Here is a 19244-nt window from a genome sequence, read left to right as displayed (position 1 = left end):
ATATGTCTGTTCTTGTGCCAGTACCAGGCTGTTTTGAGAACAGTGGCTTTGTAATACAGCTTGAAATCTGGTATTGAGATCCCACCTACTTTGTTCTTCTTTCTCAGGATTGCTGTGGATATTCGGGGTCTTTTTTTATTCCAGATGAATTTCTGGAGAGTTCTTTCTAGGTCTGTGAAATATGCCATTGGTATCTTAATGGGGAGTGCATTAAATCTATAGATTGCTTTGGGTAGTAAGGACATTTTAATGATGTTGATTCTACCAATCCATGAACATGGTATGTTCTTCCATCTGTTTACGTCTTCCTCTATCTCTTTTTTCAGTGTCCTGTAGTTTTCCGCGTATAGGTCTTTTACCTCCTTAGTTAAGTTTATTCCTAGGTATCTTAATTTTTTTGGTGCGATGGTAAATGGGGTTTCTTTTTTAGTCTCTCTTTCTGTAAGTTCACTATTGGTGTATAGAAATGCCATAGATTTCTTGGTGTTAATTTTGTATCCTGCTACATTGCCAAATTCATTTATTAAGTCTAATAGTGTTTTGATTGAGTCTTTCAGATTTTTTATGTACAATATCATGTCATCTGCAAATAAGTACAGCTTTACTTCTTCTTTTCCAATTTGGATGCCTTTTATTTCTTCTTCTTATCTAATTGCAATGGCTAATATTTCCAGTACTATGTCGAACAGGAGTGGTGAGAGTGGGCATCCCTGTCACCACTCCCCAGCCTCAATCAACTATAATTGAAAAAAAAAAAAGAAGGACATTTGACAGAAAGGTAGAGAGCTAGAGCTCTCACAACTATCATATACCATGTTGTTCCTGTTCTTACGGGAAATGGTTTTAGTTTTTTCCCATTGAGTATGATGTTGGCTGTGGGTTTGTCATATATGGCTTTTATTATGTTGAGGTATGATCCTTCTATTCCCACCTTGCTTAGAGTTTTTATCAAGAAAGGGTGTTGGATTTTGTCAAATGCTTTTTCTGCATCAATGGATATGACTATGTGATTTTTATCTCTCAATTTGTTTATGTGATGTATCATGTTTATTGATTTGTGGATATTGTACCATCCTTGCATCCCTGGGATAAATCCTACTTGGTCATGGTGTATGATCTTTCTGATGTACTGCTGGAGCCGATTTCCTAGAATTTTGTTGAGGATTTTGGCATCTATGTTCATGAGGGATATTGGCCTGTAATTCTCTTTCATTGTGTTGTCTTTATCTGGTTTTGGTATTAGGGTGATGCTGGCTTCATAGAAGGAGCTTGGAAGTGTTCCTTCCTCTTGAATTTTTTGAAATAGTCTGAGGAGGATAGGTTTTAGTTCTTCCTTGAATGTTTGGTAAAACTCCCCAGTGAAGCCGTCTGGCCCCGAGCTTTTGTTTGCTGGAAGCTTTTTTATGACTGCTTCAATTTCTTCCATAGTTATTGGCCTATTGAGATGTTTAGATTCTTCCTGATTGATTTTTGGAAGGTTGTATTTTTCTAGGAATATGTCCATTTTCTCCAGGTTGTCCAGTTTGTTGGAATAGAGTTGTTCATAGTATTTTTTAATAATCCTTTGTATTTCAGTGGGGTCTGTTGTTATTTCTCCTTTTTCATTTCTGATTTTGTTTATTAGGGTCCTCTCTCTTTGCTTCTTGGTGAGCCTGGCTAGAGGTTCATCAATCTTGTTTATTCTTTCAAAGAACCAGCTCTTGGTTTTGTTGATTTTTTATATTGTGTTTTTTTTTGTCTCAATGTCGTTTATCTCTGCTCTGATCTTTATTATTTCCTTCCTTCTGCTTACACCGGGCTTTTCTTGTTGCTCTCTTTCTAACTCTTTGAGTTGTAGGGTTAGGTAGTTTATTACCATTGTTTCTTGTTTTTTGCAGTAGGCTTGTAGAGCTATGAACTTCCCTCTCAAGACTGCTTTCGCTGTATCCCATAGATTTTGGATTGTTGTGTTTTCATTGTCATTTGTTGCCATGATGTTTTTTATTTCTTCTTTGATCTCTCTGGTAACCCAGTCATTGTTTAATAGCATGCTATTTAGTCTCCATGTGTTTGATTTTTTTGGATTGTTTTTATTGTAGTTGATTTCCAGTTTTATGCCACTGTGATCTGAGAAGATGCTTGTTATGATTTCTATCTTCTTAAATTTGAAGAGACTTTGCCTGTGACACAATATATGGTCTATCTTTGAAAATTACCCATGTACACTAGAGAAGAATGTATATTCTGTGGCTTTTGGGTGAAATGTTCTGAAGATGTCAATTAATTCCATCTGGTCTAGTGAGTCATTTAGGATTGATTTTTTTGCTGATTTTTTTGTTTAGTGGATTTGTCCAATGGTTATAGTGGGGTATTAAAGTCTCCTACTATGACTGTATTGCTGTCAATCTCTCCATTGATATCCTCCAGGAGTTTTTTTATGTATTTGAGTGCTCCTGTATTGGGTGTGTATATGTTTACCAGGGTTATTTCATCTTGTTGGATTGCTCCCTTTAGTATTATGAAGTGGCCTTCCTTATCTCTTTTTATGTCCTTCATTTTGAGATCTAATTTGCCAGATATAAGTATTGCTACCCCAGCTTTTTTTTCATTTCCATTCGCCTGAAAAATCTTTTTCCATCCCTTCACCCTCAGTCTGTGTGCGTCTTTTTTTCTGAGGTGGGTTTCTTGTAGACAGCAGATATATGGGTCATGTTTTCTTATCCAATCCATTACCCTATGTCTTTTGATTGGGGCATTTAATCCATTTACATTTAAAGTTATTATTGATAGGTACTTGTGTGTCGCCATTTTTATTCTTTACCCCTGTGTTCCTTCTGCGCTTCCTATTTTTTATTTACAGCAGACCCTTTAGCATTTCATGCATTGCTGGTTTGGTGGTAATAAACTCCCTTAGTCCTTTTTTATCTGTGACGCTCCTGATTTCACCTTCAGTTTTGATTGATAGCCTTGCTGGGTACAGTATTCTTGGATTCAGACCCTTCCTTTGCATGACTTTGTATATTTCATTCCATTCCCTTCTGGCCTGATGTGTTTCTGTTGAGAAATCAGTCTCTAGCCTGATGGGGGATCCTTTGTAGGTAACTTCCTCTCTCTCTCTGGCCGCTTTTAATATTCTTACTTTGTCGTTGGTGTTTGCCAATTTAATTATAATGTGTCTTGGCATCGATCTTTTGGGGTTCATTTTGCTTGGGACTCTGTGAGCTTCTTGGATTTGTGTGGGTTTTTTCTCCCTATATCAGGGAAGTTTTCTATCATTATTTCTTCAAACAGGTTTTCTATTTCTTGCTCCGTTTCCTCCCCTTCTGCCACCCCTATTATGCAGATTTTGTTTTGTTTCATGTTGTACCAAAGTTCTCTTAGGCTCTCCTCCTGCTTTTTAATTTTTTTTTTCTAGAAGCTGCTCTACTTGGGTATCTTTTCCTACCCTGTCTTCTAGCTCACTGATGTGGTCCTCTGCTTCTTCTAGTCTACTCTTGATGCTTTCTATTGAGTTCTTTACAGCAGCGATGTCATTTTTTATTTCTTCTTGGTTCTTCTTCATTTCTTCTTGGTTCTTACACATATTGTCGAGTTTGTCTTCCATTCTTTTCATCCAACTTATGACCATTTCTCTGAATCTTTCTCTGACAGGTTGCTTGCCTCCATTTTGTTTGCTACCTTTTTTGGTGATGCCTGCTTTTCTTTCATATGCGGGCTGTTTCTTTGTCTCCCCATGATCTCTCTTCTCCGGGTGTCTGGTTATGTAGTTCTCTCTCTCCTGAAGAAATAAGAGCAGGTCCAAAAACTTAACGGTGGGAAAAGAAACTCTTTTCCCTTTGCCCAGTGAATCCGTGGAACAATCCCTGGACACAGAAAAGAGGACTATGCAGAGAGTCAGGAAACTGCACCCATGTTCCTGAAGCTGGGGCGGATGCCACAGGGCCCGTGCAAATTCACAAGCTGTGTCCTCGGTAGCCTGAAGCGGCAGCGGAAGCGGCGGCAGCGACAGCAGCTCTGCCCCAGAGTCCCTGGAAGGAGACCACGTGTCCTCGCCCCTCAGCCTGCGTCCGTCAAGATGTAGTGATTAATCAATGCAGTTCAGATAGTTAATGCAGGTCTAGCAGCAATTACACTAATAATTCCCTCATTCTTAGAAATGTCTTTATTTTTCAGACCCTGAGAGTTAGTCTAAAGTCAGAGGTAAGTTCAAAGTTACCAAAACAAATCAAGAAAGTTGCAGTCTGCATTTTGGAGGATAATTCACCTGGACAAACAGTCCTAAGTCCTTTCTTCACTATCTCTGCAATGAGACACAAACACACACACACATGCACACACAAACATGCACATACACACATGCATTCAAAATAATTCACACAGCCTGACCGGCGTGGCTCAGTGGATAGAGTGTCAACCTGTGGACTGAAGGGTCCCAGGTTCGATTCTGGTCAAGGACACATGCTTGGGTTGTGGGCTTGATCCCCAGTGTGGGGCATGCAGGAGGAAGCTGATCAATGATTCTCTCTCATCATTGATGTTTCTATCGCTCTCTCCCTCTCCCTTCCTCTCTGAAATCAATAAAACAATATATTTTTAAAAGTCACACTGAAAATCAGAGATAAAACACTTTATAACATCTGGAATTAGCAGTATAATAAAAATATAAACTTATTAATATTTATGCACCAATTCACACAACCACCTTCTTAAAGCAAAAATTATGGAAGATAAAAAGAGAAACAGAAATTCTAATAATAGACTTTCATGTATCACTATTCTCATTCCAAGAGAAATCAAGCTGACAAAACATAAGAAAATATAGGACCTAAACAACCAATCAATAATGTCCATATTATAGATACCTATCAAACTTTGCCCTGATGGTAGAGAATGAACTATCTTCTATAATATGCATATAATATTCATAAAGAGTGATATTAGATAAAAATAATTAAATTTATTAAGCAGAAATATAAACATTTTCTTATTGCCATGCAATAAAACTAGAAATTAAAAACAATGAAAAATTAAAAAGTATCTCTCACCAGAAATTTTTAAATTCCTTTAAACAACTCTTGGATATAAGGGAAAATATCAACTCAAATAGCAAATTTTCTTTAAAAAAATAATTCAATTACTACAAATTGATATTTTGTGCTTCCTGTTATGTTACACTGAGAATACATGACCTCTGTAATATTCTGCCAAAAATGTTTAACCTGCATCTAATTATGATGAAACAATTAGACAAATTCAAATTGAAGATATTCTATAAAACAACTGTCCTATACTCTTCAAAAATATCTGACATGAATGTTCAAAAAACACTAAGAAACAGTTCTGTAGAAACATTACAACTAAATGCAATCCCAGATTGGAAACAGAACAAAAATCAAAAAACAAAACAAAATGTTATCAACTACATTACTGAGACATGGAGAAATATGAATACAGATAACATAATGTATAGCAACAAAAGTTACTTGTATGATAACTAGAGTGGTTATGTAGGAGAAGGCCCTTGTCCTTGGGTGATATATCCTATATAATAAAGAGGTAATATGCAAATTGACCATCACTCCAACACACAAGATGGCTGCCCCCATGTGGTCAAAGATGGCCGTCCCCATGTGGACACAAGATGGCCTCCACAAAATGGCCAGCAGGGGAGGGCAGTTGTAGGTGATCAGGCCAGCAGGGGAGGGCAGTTGGGAGGAACCAGGCCTGCAAGGGAGGGCAATTAGGGGCGATCAGGCCTGCAGGGGAGGGCAGTTGGGGGCAACCAGGCTGGCAGGGGAGGGCAGTTAGGGGCGACCAGGCCTGCAGAGGAGGACAGTTGGGGGCAATGGGCTGGCAGGGGAGCAGTCAGGCATCAAACAGGCTGGCAGGGGAGTGGTTAGGGGGTGATCAGGCTGGCAAGCAGAAGCAGTTAGGGGAAATCAGGCAGGCAGGCAGGCAAGCAGTTGGGAGCCATCAATCCTGGATTCTGAGAGGGGTCCCAGATTGCAGAGGGTGCAGGTTGGTTTGAAGGACACACACGCGCCCCACCCCCCCATGCATGAATTTCGTGCATTGGGCCCCTAGTACTAAATAAAGTATTTAGGGTAAAATGTTATGGCATCTGCAACTAATTCCCAAATGGATCAGGTAAAAAAAATAGGAGAGAAAGCAAATGTGAAAAAATGTTTACTGGGGAATCTAGGGAAAGTGTACATAGGTGTTATAATTAATATGATTATTATCTGCATAATAATATTAGTGAAAAAATAATAATGTTGGCAATATAAAACAATTTGAGGGTTTCAAAATAAATGTAAAATTAAAATGCATGACAATGATACAAAAGGTATTTGGATGAAAAAATGGAGCTAGTGTTCTAAGATTTGGGAAAGTGGTAAAAATCACTTTTATGCCTGGCCGGCATGGCTCAGTGGGTTGAGTGTTGACCTATGAACCAGGAATTCAGGATTTTATTCCAGTTGGGGCTTGATCCCTTGTTGGGGGCCTAGGGGGGAGGTGGCCAATTGATGATTCTCTCTCATCATTGATGTTTCTATCTCTCTTTTCCTCTCCCTTTTGCTCTCTAAAATCAATTAAAACATAGTTGTTGTTTTTTAATGTATTCAATATTTCAGATATTTGGAAACTAAGGAGCCCACTTCTAAATAAATCATGAGTCAAAGTGATATACAGATTTAATGTAATCCCTACCAAAATCCCAATGGCATTTTTTGCAGAAATAGAACAATCCATGCTAAAACTCATGTGGAATCGCAAGAGACTCCAAATAGCTGAAACAATCTTGAAAAAGAAGAACAAGTGTCTCATACTTCCCGATTTCAAAACTTACTACAAAGCTACAATAATCAAAACAGTGTGGTAGCCCTAACCGATTTCGCTCAGTGGATAGAGCCTGGATAGGCCTGTGGACTCAAGGGTCCCAGGTTCGATTCCGGTCAAGGGCATGTACCTTGGTTGCAGGCACTTACCTGGTGGGGAGTGTACAGGAGGCAGCTGGTTGATGTTTCTCTCTCATCGATGTTTCTAACTCTCTATCCCTCTCCCTTCCTCTCTGTAAAAAATCAATAAAATATGTTTTTTTAAAAACAGTGTGGTAATGGCATAAAGACAGACCTATCAACCAATGGAATAGAGAACCCATAAATAAACCCTCACATATATGGTCAAATGATTTTCAACAAGGTACCAATGGGGAAAGATCAGTTTCTTTAAAAAAACAATTTGGGAAAACTAGATATCCCATACAAAAGAGTGAAGTTGCACCCTTACTTACACCAAAAAATAAATTAATTAATTAATTAATTAAAATGTATCAAAGAGCTAAATGTAAGACCTAAAACTATAAAGCTCTTAGAAGAAAACATAGGAGAAGCCCTGGCTGATGTGGCTCAGTTAGTTAGAGCATTGTCCAGTACACCAAAAGGTTGTAGGTTTGATTCTCAGTCAGGGTACATATCCAGGTTGCATGTTCTGGCACTGGATTCAGCAATAATTTCTTTTGATTTGACACCAAAAACATGGGCAATAAAAATAAATTAACTATATCAAAATTTGAAAGTTCTGTGCATCAAAAGACACTACCATCAGAGTACAAAGGGAACCTACAAAATAGGAAAAATTATTTGCAAATCTTATGTCTCATAAGAGGTTAATCTCCAAAATATATGTAGAACTCTTAAACCTCAACAATTAAAACATATAACCCAATTCAGAAATGGGCAAAAGATGGACAAAAGGCTTAAATAGACATTTATACAAAAAAGATATTCAAATGGCCAACTAGCACATGAAAAGATGATCAATATCACTAATCATTAGAAAAATGCAAATCAAAACTACAATGAGATTAGGATCCTCATACTGATTAGGATGGCTACTAAAATAACAAAAAAATAAGTGTTGGTGATGATGAAGAGAAATTGGAATCCCTGTACACCATTGGTGGGATTGTAAGATGGTGCAACTGATATGGAAAACAGCATGACAGTTCCTCAAAAAATTAAAAATAGAATTTCCATATAATCCTGAAATTCTGGGTATATATCCAAAAGAATTGAAAGTGAGATCTCAAAGACATATCTACTAGTATATACCCATGTTCATAACATTATTTATAACAGCCAAAAGGCAGAAACAACACTAGTCTCTATCAACATATGCATTGGTAAGTAAAATGTAAAATCTAAAGACATAAAAAGGGAAAATCCTCACAGCCAAGAGTGGTTCATTCTAAGAGTGTAAGAATGATTTCATACTTGTGAATTTCTTCTGACTTGTTATTTATAAATATGTTATTCTAAAATAGACTTTCCAGGTATCTTTCTGTTACTGACTCCTAATTTTATTTCGTTGTAGTATGAGAGGATTTTGCTAAGTGAAATAAGCAAGTCAGAGGAAGAAAAATACTATATGATCTCACTTATATGCGTAATCTAATGAACAAAATAAACTGATGAGCAAAACAGAAACAGGGGCATGGATACATGGAACAGACTGACAGCTGTCACGGGGAGGTGGGAGCGGGACTAGATGGAAGAAGGTGAAGGAATTAGCTAAAGAACTCAGACCCAGATAACGGTGTGGTGATGGCCAGAAGGAAGGGGTGGCTGCTGGGTGGAGGTGGGCAAAAGAAAATGAGGGACATCTGTAATAGTGTCAACAATTAAAGTTTAAAAGGAAGCATTTTTATGTAATTTGAATCTTTTCAAAATATTGGGCCTTATTTGCTAGCATGTTTACAGTTTATCTTAGTAAATGTTCTGAGTGCACTTTTTAAAAATGTGTATTCTGCTGTCATTACCAGTAGGTGGAGTATTCTCTAAATGTCAGTTGTGACAAGGAGGTATTGTCAAGCCTTTTTGTGTCCTTTCTGATTGTTTATCTTTTCTATCCATTTTCTGAGAGTGGAAATGTAGAAATCTTCTATAATAATAAAAGCATAATATGCTAATTAGACCGGACAGCCAAACGACCTTCCGGACATCCTTCTGGACAACTTTCCAGACGAAGCCGGGGTTGTGAGGGCTGAGGCAGCCGCCACGTCTGCGAGGGCCAAGCCCCTTGCACAGATTTCGTGCATTGGGCCTCAGTATTCTAATATAACTATGAATTTGTCTATTTATCTTTGTAGCTTTTGCTTCATATATTCTGAACTTTAGTTGTTAGGTGCATAAACATTTAGGATTGTGGGAAATTTTTCTCCACCCTACCTCATATTATATTTTAAAAAAGGTTTTGTTTCAAATGGATTGTAAATCTAAGTGAGAAAGGAACAATCATAGAGCTTTTGAAGAAAAACACAAGGCATGTCGAGACCTTGTGGAAGGTAAAGACTTTATTAAAAGGCTATAAAAATTGATAATCATAAAAGGAAAACTGGTAAGTTAGCATACATTAAAATAAAGACTACCTACTAAAAGAATGAGAAAGTAAAAGAGCAAACTGTGTATAAATAACACTTCTGACAAAAAAACTTATATCCATAGTATCAAAATGCCTATAAAAAACAATAAGCAAAGGTAGACGACCCAATTTAGAAAATGAGCAAAAGACTCTAACATGTACTGACAAGTCAATAATTTTTTTAAAATATGATGCATTTATATAACAGTTGGTACAAAAGTCAGTATCTTAATGGCCAATAAGCATATGAAAAACTTAACATTATTCCTCATCAGAGAAATGTAAATGAAAATCACGACACACCCACCAAAATGGTTAAAATGAAAAAGACTGACCCAAAATGGGTTTCATTTTAACCCATAATGGTTAAAATGAAAAACACTGACAATATCAAGTGTTAAGGATGTGGTACAAACTAGAACTCTAGTGTTGCTGATGGGAGTGTCAATTGATTCAGACACTTGGCAAAATGGTTTGGCACAGAAACTAAAGTTACATATATACCTACCCCATGACTATAAGACAATTCCTAGGTACATGCCCCAAAGAAGCGTGTGTATGGCCACCAAAGACATGTATAAGAATGTTCAAAAGCAGCTTTATTGTTGAAAAGCCAAAAACTAGAAACAACCCAAATGTCTGTCAAAAGGAGAAGAAACAATCATAAATATAGTCTTACAGTGGAATAGTGCACAGCAGTAAAAAAGATTGAACTCATGCATACAACAACACGATGAGTTGTAAAACTATTATGGGTTGAGCAAAAGAAACAAGACCAAAAAATGGAGAGAGGGAACATATTATTTCACTTATACAAAGTTCAAAAATAGGCAGAACTAATTTATGGTGACAAATGGAAATGGTAGGTATTGACTAGAAAAGGTTATAAGGAAAATTGGAGAGGAAGGTTCATTTTAATTTTAGTTGTTCCTACATGAATTTATATTAATGTAAAAATTCATCAAGCTGTACATTAAAGACTTGTGAGTTTTATTGTATGTACATATAATAGTTCAATAAAGAAAATGGGATAAGCTATTAATAGAGTGAAAAGCAAAGAAACAGAGGGGTGATTATCCTATCTAATAAAGAGGGAATATGCAAATTGACCATCACACCATAACAAGGTGGCTGCACCCACAGCAGAGGTGGGGATCCCTTAACACAAGATGGCTGTGCCCAAAGCAGGGGCCGAGTTCTCCTAATGAGCCTTAACGAGCAATCAGCAGGGACCTGAGGCTGTGTGGTGCTGGGCCGGGGCAGGGGACCTGAGACTGCACCCCCCACCTGGTGGGACTTGACAGGGGACCTCAGGTCACGCCCCACACCCCAGTGCCGGGCCGGGGAACCTCAGGCCGTGCCTCCCGCCTGGCAGGGCTTGATGGGGGACCTCAAGCTGCATCCCCGGCCCAGCGGAACTTGACGGGGGACCTCAGGCCACGCCCCCTGCTCTGGCTCCAGGCTGAGGGACCTCAGGCCGCAGCACCCACCCAGCAGGGCTTGACGGGGGACCTCAGGTCACACCCCCCGTCCCAGCACCTGGCCAGGGGACATCAGGCCACACCCCCCACTCCAGTGCTGGGCCATAGGACATGAGGCTGCGTCTCCTGCCCAGTGGGACTTGACAGGGGACCTCAGGCCGCACCCCCGCCCCAGCGCCGGGCCAGGGGACCTCAGGCTGTGTCCCCCAGCCTGGCACCGGGCAAGGGGACCTGAGGCCATGCCTCCACCCAGCAGGGCTTGACGGGGGACCTCAGGCCGCGCCCCCTGCCCCGGTGCCGGGCTGGGGGACCTCAAGGCATGCCCCCCATCCCGGCACCAGGCCAGGCAACCTGAGGCCATGCTCCCCACCCGGCGGGGCTTGACGGGGGTGGGGCCGGCCGGCTGGATCTGGATCTAGCCCAATGCGGGGGGACGGGAGGGCGGCCAGGTCTGGGTCTAGCGTGATTTTGAGGCGCATGTGGGTAGGCAGGGACTTGACTCTGGTTCCTGTGGCATGCCCCAGACTCTGATAGGAGGAAGATTTTCATATACATTTTATTAATTTTCTTTCATCTCTGACACTTCTATTATAGAGAAAGGGCAAACAGCAATAATAAAATATTTCCTCTAATTAATTCCCTTTTAATGTGCACAAATTTCATGCACCGGGTCACTAGTATATATATAAATATATATGTATAGATATACATACATATATATATATATATATATATATATATATATATATACACACATATATTATATTTGAGACAAAGGACTTATATCTAGAATACATAAAGATCTCCAAAAAAAAATCAATAAGCAGCCCTAGCTAATTTGGCTCAGTGGACAGAGCATCGGCCCTTGGACTGAAGAGTCCTGTGTTTGATTCCAGTCAAGTACATGTACTCGGTTGCAGGCTCAATCCCGGCCCTAGTCAGGGCATATGTGGGAAGCAACCAATCGATGTGTCTCTCTCATATCGATGTTTCTCTGCCTCTGTCTCTCCCCCTGTATTCCACTCTCTCTAAAAAAAAAAAAAAATCAATGGGAAAATATCCTTGGGTGAGGATTAACAACTAAAAAATCAATAAGCGAAAAACATACAACTCAATAGAAAAATGGGTAATATTTAAAAAGGCAGTTTGCAAAAAAGGATATCAAAATACTCAATAAACATATGAAGGAAGCTCCACCTCATTAGTCCAAGTAATGCAAATTAAAACTGTGATGTGATGGCTCTACACATCAACCAAAATGACAAAAATAAAAGATGACCATACCAGACACTAATAAGAATGCATGAAAACTGCAAGTCTCACTCACTATGGGACAAAATGTAAATTGGTGCAATTACTTTGGAATCACATTGGAAAACTGACAATATCTAGTGAAGCTGAACATAGGCATAGTCTTTGTCAACACCCAGACAAAGATTTCCATAATAAGTAAATATAAATGCAGCATTAAAAGTAATTGTAAGATTAAGATTAGGCTATCTATTATTATCCTCGCCTTTAGAACTAGACAATTTAAAAATCATTAATTACTTTAAGTGCAATATAATCACATTAAATTTGTTGCTAGTCTATACAAAACAATTAATCACTTTTAACATCTCAATAAATTACTGAGGCCAAAATCTTGAGATGAATAATATTTTATAAATAATTTTTCACAATTCCCAGCAGACATCAATACGCGAGCCCTACAGGGATAAACTAGAGAAAGGCCTGGCCAAGTGCTGACAGCTTCACCTTTTTGCTGAGATTCATGTTCTCCATCTTAGCCTTCAGCAGCTTCATCTTATTCATAGTTATTGAATTTTCAATTATCTGTTGCCCAGAAGGAGAAGGCTCAATTTCTTCATCCTCATCAGTATACAAATTATACACTGAACCACCACTGCGAAGAAAACGATAATTACCATTGTTATGTGCCTGATACATGCCCAATGACTAAAAATACTCTATGTGCAATAGAAACTATAGATGCTGCTAATGACAAAGCAACAAATCCATCTTGTCAATGTAAATTTAAGGCAAATGTATTTTTAAAAATATAGTTTAGGAGAAAAAAAGTTAATGGGGCTAAGTATCACAATCGAGCATTACTGAAAATTGTAGTACAGCTGAGCTCTTCTGAAGTCGATATAGCATAAGGGAAGGTCTTTTTGGCTATACCATTCATTCCCACAGGAGCAAAATCCACAAGAATGATCTGATTTACTTTATCAGCCAAGGCCGGTAATTCTGCAACCCAGACCACAAGCTGATCAAATTCCCGTTAACCAGAATGAAAAAGAAACTGACACAGAGGAGAAGTCCTGATTTTTATTCATCCTGAGAGGATTCTCAGTTAAAAGTTAAAAGAAAAAAAGGAACTCATACATAGGTGTCATCCGAACAGTTTCCGTTCTTAAAGAACAACAATAACAAAAAATGCAGATAACTTAAGATTTTTCTCTGTGTGTTTAGAACAGCATACATTTTAAATGAAAAAGACACCCCAGGCAAGTATGACACAAATTATTAAACATGTAAAACATTTCAATTATTGATTAATCATCATGACATTTGTTCATATTTTAACATAATTATTATTTGGGATCGCTTCTCTTTGACTACATAATGCAATGGCATTTATCACACTATCTTCATATTTATATTTACATATCTCTCCCTCTTACTCCACCATATGTATAAGTTGAAAGCAGTTGCTAGGTTTTTTCATCTTCCTAGTCTTAGCACCTGGCACAATGCTTGGCACATATTCATAAAATGTTTGTTGAACTGAACACAAACACTATTGAAATTCAGATTTTTCTTCTTTAAATTTTTTAAAATCCTCATTCGAGGATATGTTTTTATTAATTTGAGAGAGAGCAGGAGGGAGGGGGGAAGAGAGAGAGAGAGAGAGAGAGAGAGAGAGAGAGAGAGAGAGATCAGTTGCCTCTTGTACACTCCCGACTGGGGATCAAACCTGCAACCTAGATATGTGTCCTGACCGGGAATCAAACCTGCAACTTTCTGGTGTAAGGGATGACACCCCAGCCAACTGAGCCACACCAGCCAGGGAGAAATTTAGCTTTTTCAACAATGAGAAAATTAGGTTGGTAAATGTTTGAGGAAAAAAAAAAAAAAAAAAGCTCACCATGTTTGAAGAATGACTAAAGTTTTAAATAGAACAGAAAAAAAAATGTGTGTTAGTCACTGTGGCTTGTTATAGGAAAACTAATGTGTCTGTGCTAAAGAATCTGAGGGTAAGATTTCCTATTCTATTTGGCTATAAGAATAAAAACTATTTGGATAGCCTTGGTAAAGCATATTCCATAGCCCTTCCGAAACACATACTACTCCCACACAAAGGCAAAGAGGAGGGTGAATAACCCGCTCCTAAACTTAATATGGTGAAAGAGATGACATTGTGAAACTGAGGGCTGGTTACATGCACAGCAGGCATGACTATTAGAAGGAAGAGTGCAGAAATTAATCCCATAACCAACTCAGCTCCTAGTATGTGCCTTGTGACCATTACCTCTACCTATTGTAGATGCCTTCTACCACATGGAAATCGACACAAGAGGCACAACACTAAATTAACAGATACCATTTACTAAATTCCTATTCTGCCAGGTACTCTCCACATATTATCTATAATCTTCACAAAACTACATAAGATTATATTATATCACACTGTATAAATAAAACTGCAGTTGAGAGAGGTTAAGTAATTTTGTTGGCCAGAAAGCTAATAAATGGTGGACCTAAGATTCAAATCCCCATCTACCTGGTTCCAAAGGCTACTCTTTATACTATTTCCTGTTGCTTTCCCAGGCACCAAACAACAGTACTCAAAAAAGGAGCAGAACTTGTAGTATGAGAAGGCTCTTGTCTTGAGGTTAACTATACCTGAAATGGAGGCCTGAGTGAAGATTTCTGCCAGTTCACCCTTAGAGGTGGAAGGAAGGACTCAGTACACTCTGCTCTGGGTTACCCTGAAATAATTGAACTTTAAGCACTTCTCTATTATATCCTGAGCTATTTTAGCTTCAACTTACCCATATTGAACATTGAAAGAGTTTGTGACTCAACCTTACTAAAAAAATTAAAAATAAATAAATAAACACTGGTCCTTTACTGTTTTCCTGTGTGTGTACGTAAAAAAGTACAATTATGATAAATATTTCATTGGATACATTTTAGAGGACTAAAGACACTTTTAAATTCACCTAATATTTTAAAAATAATCACATAACTGTTTGTGTTTTTTCCCCTCATAAAGCCTAGATTCATGAGATCAGTTAGAAGACAATCATAATTTTTTTCTAGTTGGAAAAATAAAACTACACTAGGATAACAGTAATTTATAAATTTAATCTAAAAATATCCTTTTTATATTAAACTAGAGGCCTGGTGCATGAAATTCATGCATGGGGGGGGTCCCTCAGCCCAGCCTGCACCCTCTCCAATATCAGACATCCCTCTCACAATCTGGGACTGCTGGCTCCTAACCACTCGCCTGCCTGCCTGATTGCCCCTAACCTCTCTGCCTGCCAGCCTGATAGCCCCCTAACCGCTCCCTGCCAGCCTGATTGATGTCTAACTGCTCCCCTGCCGGCATGATCATCCCCAACTTCCCTCCCCTGCCAGCCTGATTGCCTCCAATTGCCCTCCCCTGTGGGGCTGAAGGGACTGGGGGACTGAGGCTGGATGAGGCGGGGATGAGGGGACTAGGGGACTCCGGCTGGATGAGGCGGGGCTGAGGGGACTGGGTGCTGCCATCTTGTGGCTGTGGGCGCCGCCGTCTTGTGAGGGTGTGGCAGCAATTAGCATATTCCCTCTTTATTGGCTGTGGGCACCACCATCTTGTGAGGGTGTGGTGGTCAATTAGCATATTTCCTCTTTATTAGATAGGACATTCTAAGTATTTTCTTCAATTTCTAAATATTTTCTTTTTTACCAGTAGAAAATAAAGTTTTAATACATGCACATAGGGCATTCACTTCGGAGTACAAATTCCCTCAATATTACCTTGAATGCTTATATTTAACCTTTTCTATATCTTTTTGTTGTTAATCCTCACCTGAGGATATTTTTTCATTGATTTTTAGCGAGAGTAGGAGAGGGTAAGACAGAGAGAAACATTGATGTGAGAGAAACACATTGATTGGTTGCCTCCTGCACGAGCCCTGACCAGGGTCTGGGCCAAGGAGGAACCTGCAACCAAGGTATGTGCCCTTGACCAGAATCGAACTCAGGACCCTTCAATCCACTGGCCAATGGTCTATCCACTGAGCCAAATCAGACTAACTTTATCTATATCTTTTAATCTAATACTATAATTAAAGAATAAGAGATGAGCAAATGTAATATTTATTTCAAGATGAATATTGTTTCATCATGAAGCCAAGTCCTCATATGACTTTCACAGAAGTGACCTATTAATTAGGTCTTAAAATGCCTCCCTCTATTTCATCACACTTAGAAAAGCAGGGAGGTAACATGATTAACTAAAAAGATTTGAGACTAAAAATGATACTAGATTTTGTACTGGAATGAATCAAATTCTCTGTTTCTTCTTAGAGCAGGAGTCAGCAACCTATAGCCACAGGCCAAATTCAGTCCACCACTTATTTTGTATGCCCCATGAGCCAACAGTGGTTTTTACAATTTTAAAGAGTTGAAAAATACTCAAAATAATATTTTATAACATGTTAAAACAGTATGAAATTCTAATTTGTGTCCATAAATGAAGTTATATTGGAACATAGCCATATCACTTGATCACATACTACATGTGGCTGATTTTGCACTACAATGGCAGAGCTGAAAAACCAAAACAGAATTGTATGGGGCTCTCATTGCTTTGCACTGTGGCTTGGCACACTACAAATCACAGTGGCATAGTCATAATTCAACAGCATTTTGAATGCCATGTGTATAAAAGGTTGTGGGTTTAATTCCCAGGACATTTACCTAGATTGTGGGTTTGATCCCAGGTCAGGGTATGCACGGGAGGCAACCAATTGATATTTCTCTCATCTCTCTCTCTCTTTCTCTCTCTCTGTCTTTGTCTCTGTCTCTCTGCCCCTCCCTTCCACTTTCTAAACATATCCTTGGGTGAGGATTAAAATAAACAAACAAACAAGCAAATAAATAAATAAATAAATAAATAAATAAATAAATAAATAAAAAATGAGACTATAACCAAAAAAAGTTTCTAAGTGGTTTATTTACTAGATAAGCAAGAAAATCTGTTTACCAATACAGAATTACTTAAACCACATCCAGAAAATAAACTTGTTTAAAGACTACTCCTCGGCAAGAGCAATTTCTCAAAGAGTTGACATCACTGGAAGCAACATCAATAGTTATTTAAAAACTAGAGGCCCGGTGCACGAAATTCGTAAACTCAGGAGGGGGGTCACTCAGCCCGGATTGCGAGAGGGCGCAGGCCAGGCCGAGGGACCCACCAGTGCACGATCGGGGCTGGGGAGGGATGCAGTAGGTTGGCCAGCCAGGGAGGGATCGCGGGAGGGCTCCAGGGCATGTCTGGCCCATCTCGCTCAGTCCCAATCAGCTGGAACTAACCTACCGGTCACAGCGTCTGCCCCTGGTGATCAGTGCACATCATAGCAACTGGTCGACCAGTCGATTGTCTGGCCCCTGGTGGTCAGTGCATGTCATAGCGAGCAGCTGAGTGGCCTTAGCATATCATTAGCATATTACGCTTTGATTGGTTGAATGGCCAACTGGACGACCAGACACTTAGCATATTAGGCTTTTATTATATAGGACTAGTAGCCCATCACGCAATATTGTGCGCAGTGGGCTGCCTGCTGCTTCCGCGAGAGCCGGCGGGAACTGCAGCACGCCGCCGTGAGCCGCGCTGCTTCTACGGGAGCCGTGCTGCTTCCACAGGAGCCACGCTGCTTCCACGGGAGGCGGGCCCGCCGTCTCCTCTCCGGGCCTGCTCTCGGCTGCGGAGGCTTCAGGCCGGCTCCCCTTTCCCCCAGAGGCCCCCCGTGGCCCGGGGCGTCGCCACAGCAATGAAGCAAGCATTCTGCCCTGGCTGCTCCGTGCCCGCTGCCCAGAGGCCCTCCGTCACCACGGTGACAATGCAAGCATTCCACCAGGCCGCTCACGCTGCCCGCTATCAGCAGCAGCCCCCCCAGGACTGGGAGACTCCGGCGAGGCTGAGGGGACTAGGCACTGCCATCTTGTGGCTATGGGCGCTGCCATCTTTGTGATGGAGCGACGGTTAATTTGCATATTACCCTTTTATTAGATAGGATACTGCAAGTTGCCCTACCTGGTTTGCCTCAGTGGATAGAGCATTGGTCCACAAACTAAAAGGTTTAATTCTGATCAAGGGCACATACCTTGTACCTCAATTGCAGGCCTGATCCCCATCCGATCAGGGCACATGCGAGAGGCAATGTCTCTCTCTCTCACATCGATGTTTCTCTCTCTGTCTCTCCCCCTCCCTTCCACTCTCTCTAAAAAATAATCAATGGGAAAATATCCTTGGGTGAGGATTAACAGAAACAAAAAATACTGCATGTTATTTGGAGTTGTTTTGCTTGGCTTTTGATGCGTCAACGTAAGTTATTGAGACTGTTTAGCTGTTTTTATTTATTCAGGGCATCAATACCAAGTTTGAAGTAAGTGAAAAACTAGCCTCTTTGAAAAGGCTGCATAAAACAACTAGAGTTAAGAATATTTTCAAAGAAGTTGCTAAAACACTAAGTCAGTACAACTTGATGGAGTAAAAATATCTGTAGAACAAAAGAAAAAGCTTAGTGGAACAAATTTACAAAAGTAATGAAAATGTAAGGTGTTTAACACCTAAGGTTACTCATTGTATTATTCATCAGCAGGTCTTCTAGAGCCAATATTTGAATCTATCATGTGTTATTGAACCAGTAATTCAATGGTAAACTTCATCTGTCTCCTGGATTTAGCCATCAGTTCAATGGCTTGAGAGTAGTAGTTTTATTGTGATTTTTTTCTAGCTCAGGGATGACAATGAATTTTTCTGAATGAAAAGAATTGCCTTTGGAAATTAGCTTTTGCTGTGAACTTGATAATGTTTCTTAGTGAATTCCACCTAATATTACAAGGCCAAACAGTACTTATATGAGAAACTTATACTGTATTAATGTCATTTTGACAACTAAGCATTACTGTGATCACATATATAATGTCATGCCTTCAAAAGTAAAAACTTAAGCGAGCCCTAGCTGGTATAGTTCAGTTGGTTGAGCATCATCCCATGTACTGAAAGGTCACCTGTTTAATTCCCAGTCAGGGCACATGCCCAGGGTGTTCATTCAGTCCCCAGTCAGGGTACGTACG

At 39.6% G+C, this 19244-nt stretch overlaps 1 protein-coding gene across 1 annotated transcript in view; it reads right to left on the bottom strand.

Annotated features, from left to right (window-relative positions):
* ZFAND4 (zinc finger AN1-type containing 4) overlaps positions 1 to 19244 on the bottom strand; it is a 109782-nt gene that overhangs the window by 27479 nt on the left and 63059 nt on the right. The window contains exon 6 of the mRNA XM_079793727.1: positions 12642 to 12789. Coding sequence (XP_079649853.1) covers positions 12642 to 12789 — 148 coding nt within the window. The remainder of the gene's footprint in view (positions 1 to 12641; positions 12790 to 19244) is intronic.

The sequence above is a fragment of the Cnephaeus nilssonii genome, assembly GCF_951640355.1.
Source record: "Cnephaeus nilssonii genome assembly, chromosome: 16".
Classification (NCBI taxonomy): domain Eukaryota; kingdom Metazoa; phylum Chordata; class Mammalia; order Chiroptera; family Vespertilionidae; genus Cnephaeus; species Cnephaeus nilssonii.
Note: the sequence above shows the minus strand (reverse complement) of the source record. Positions and strands in the feature narration are given on the sequence as shown.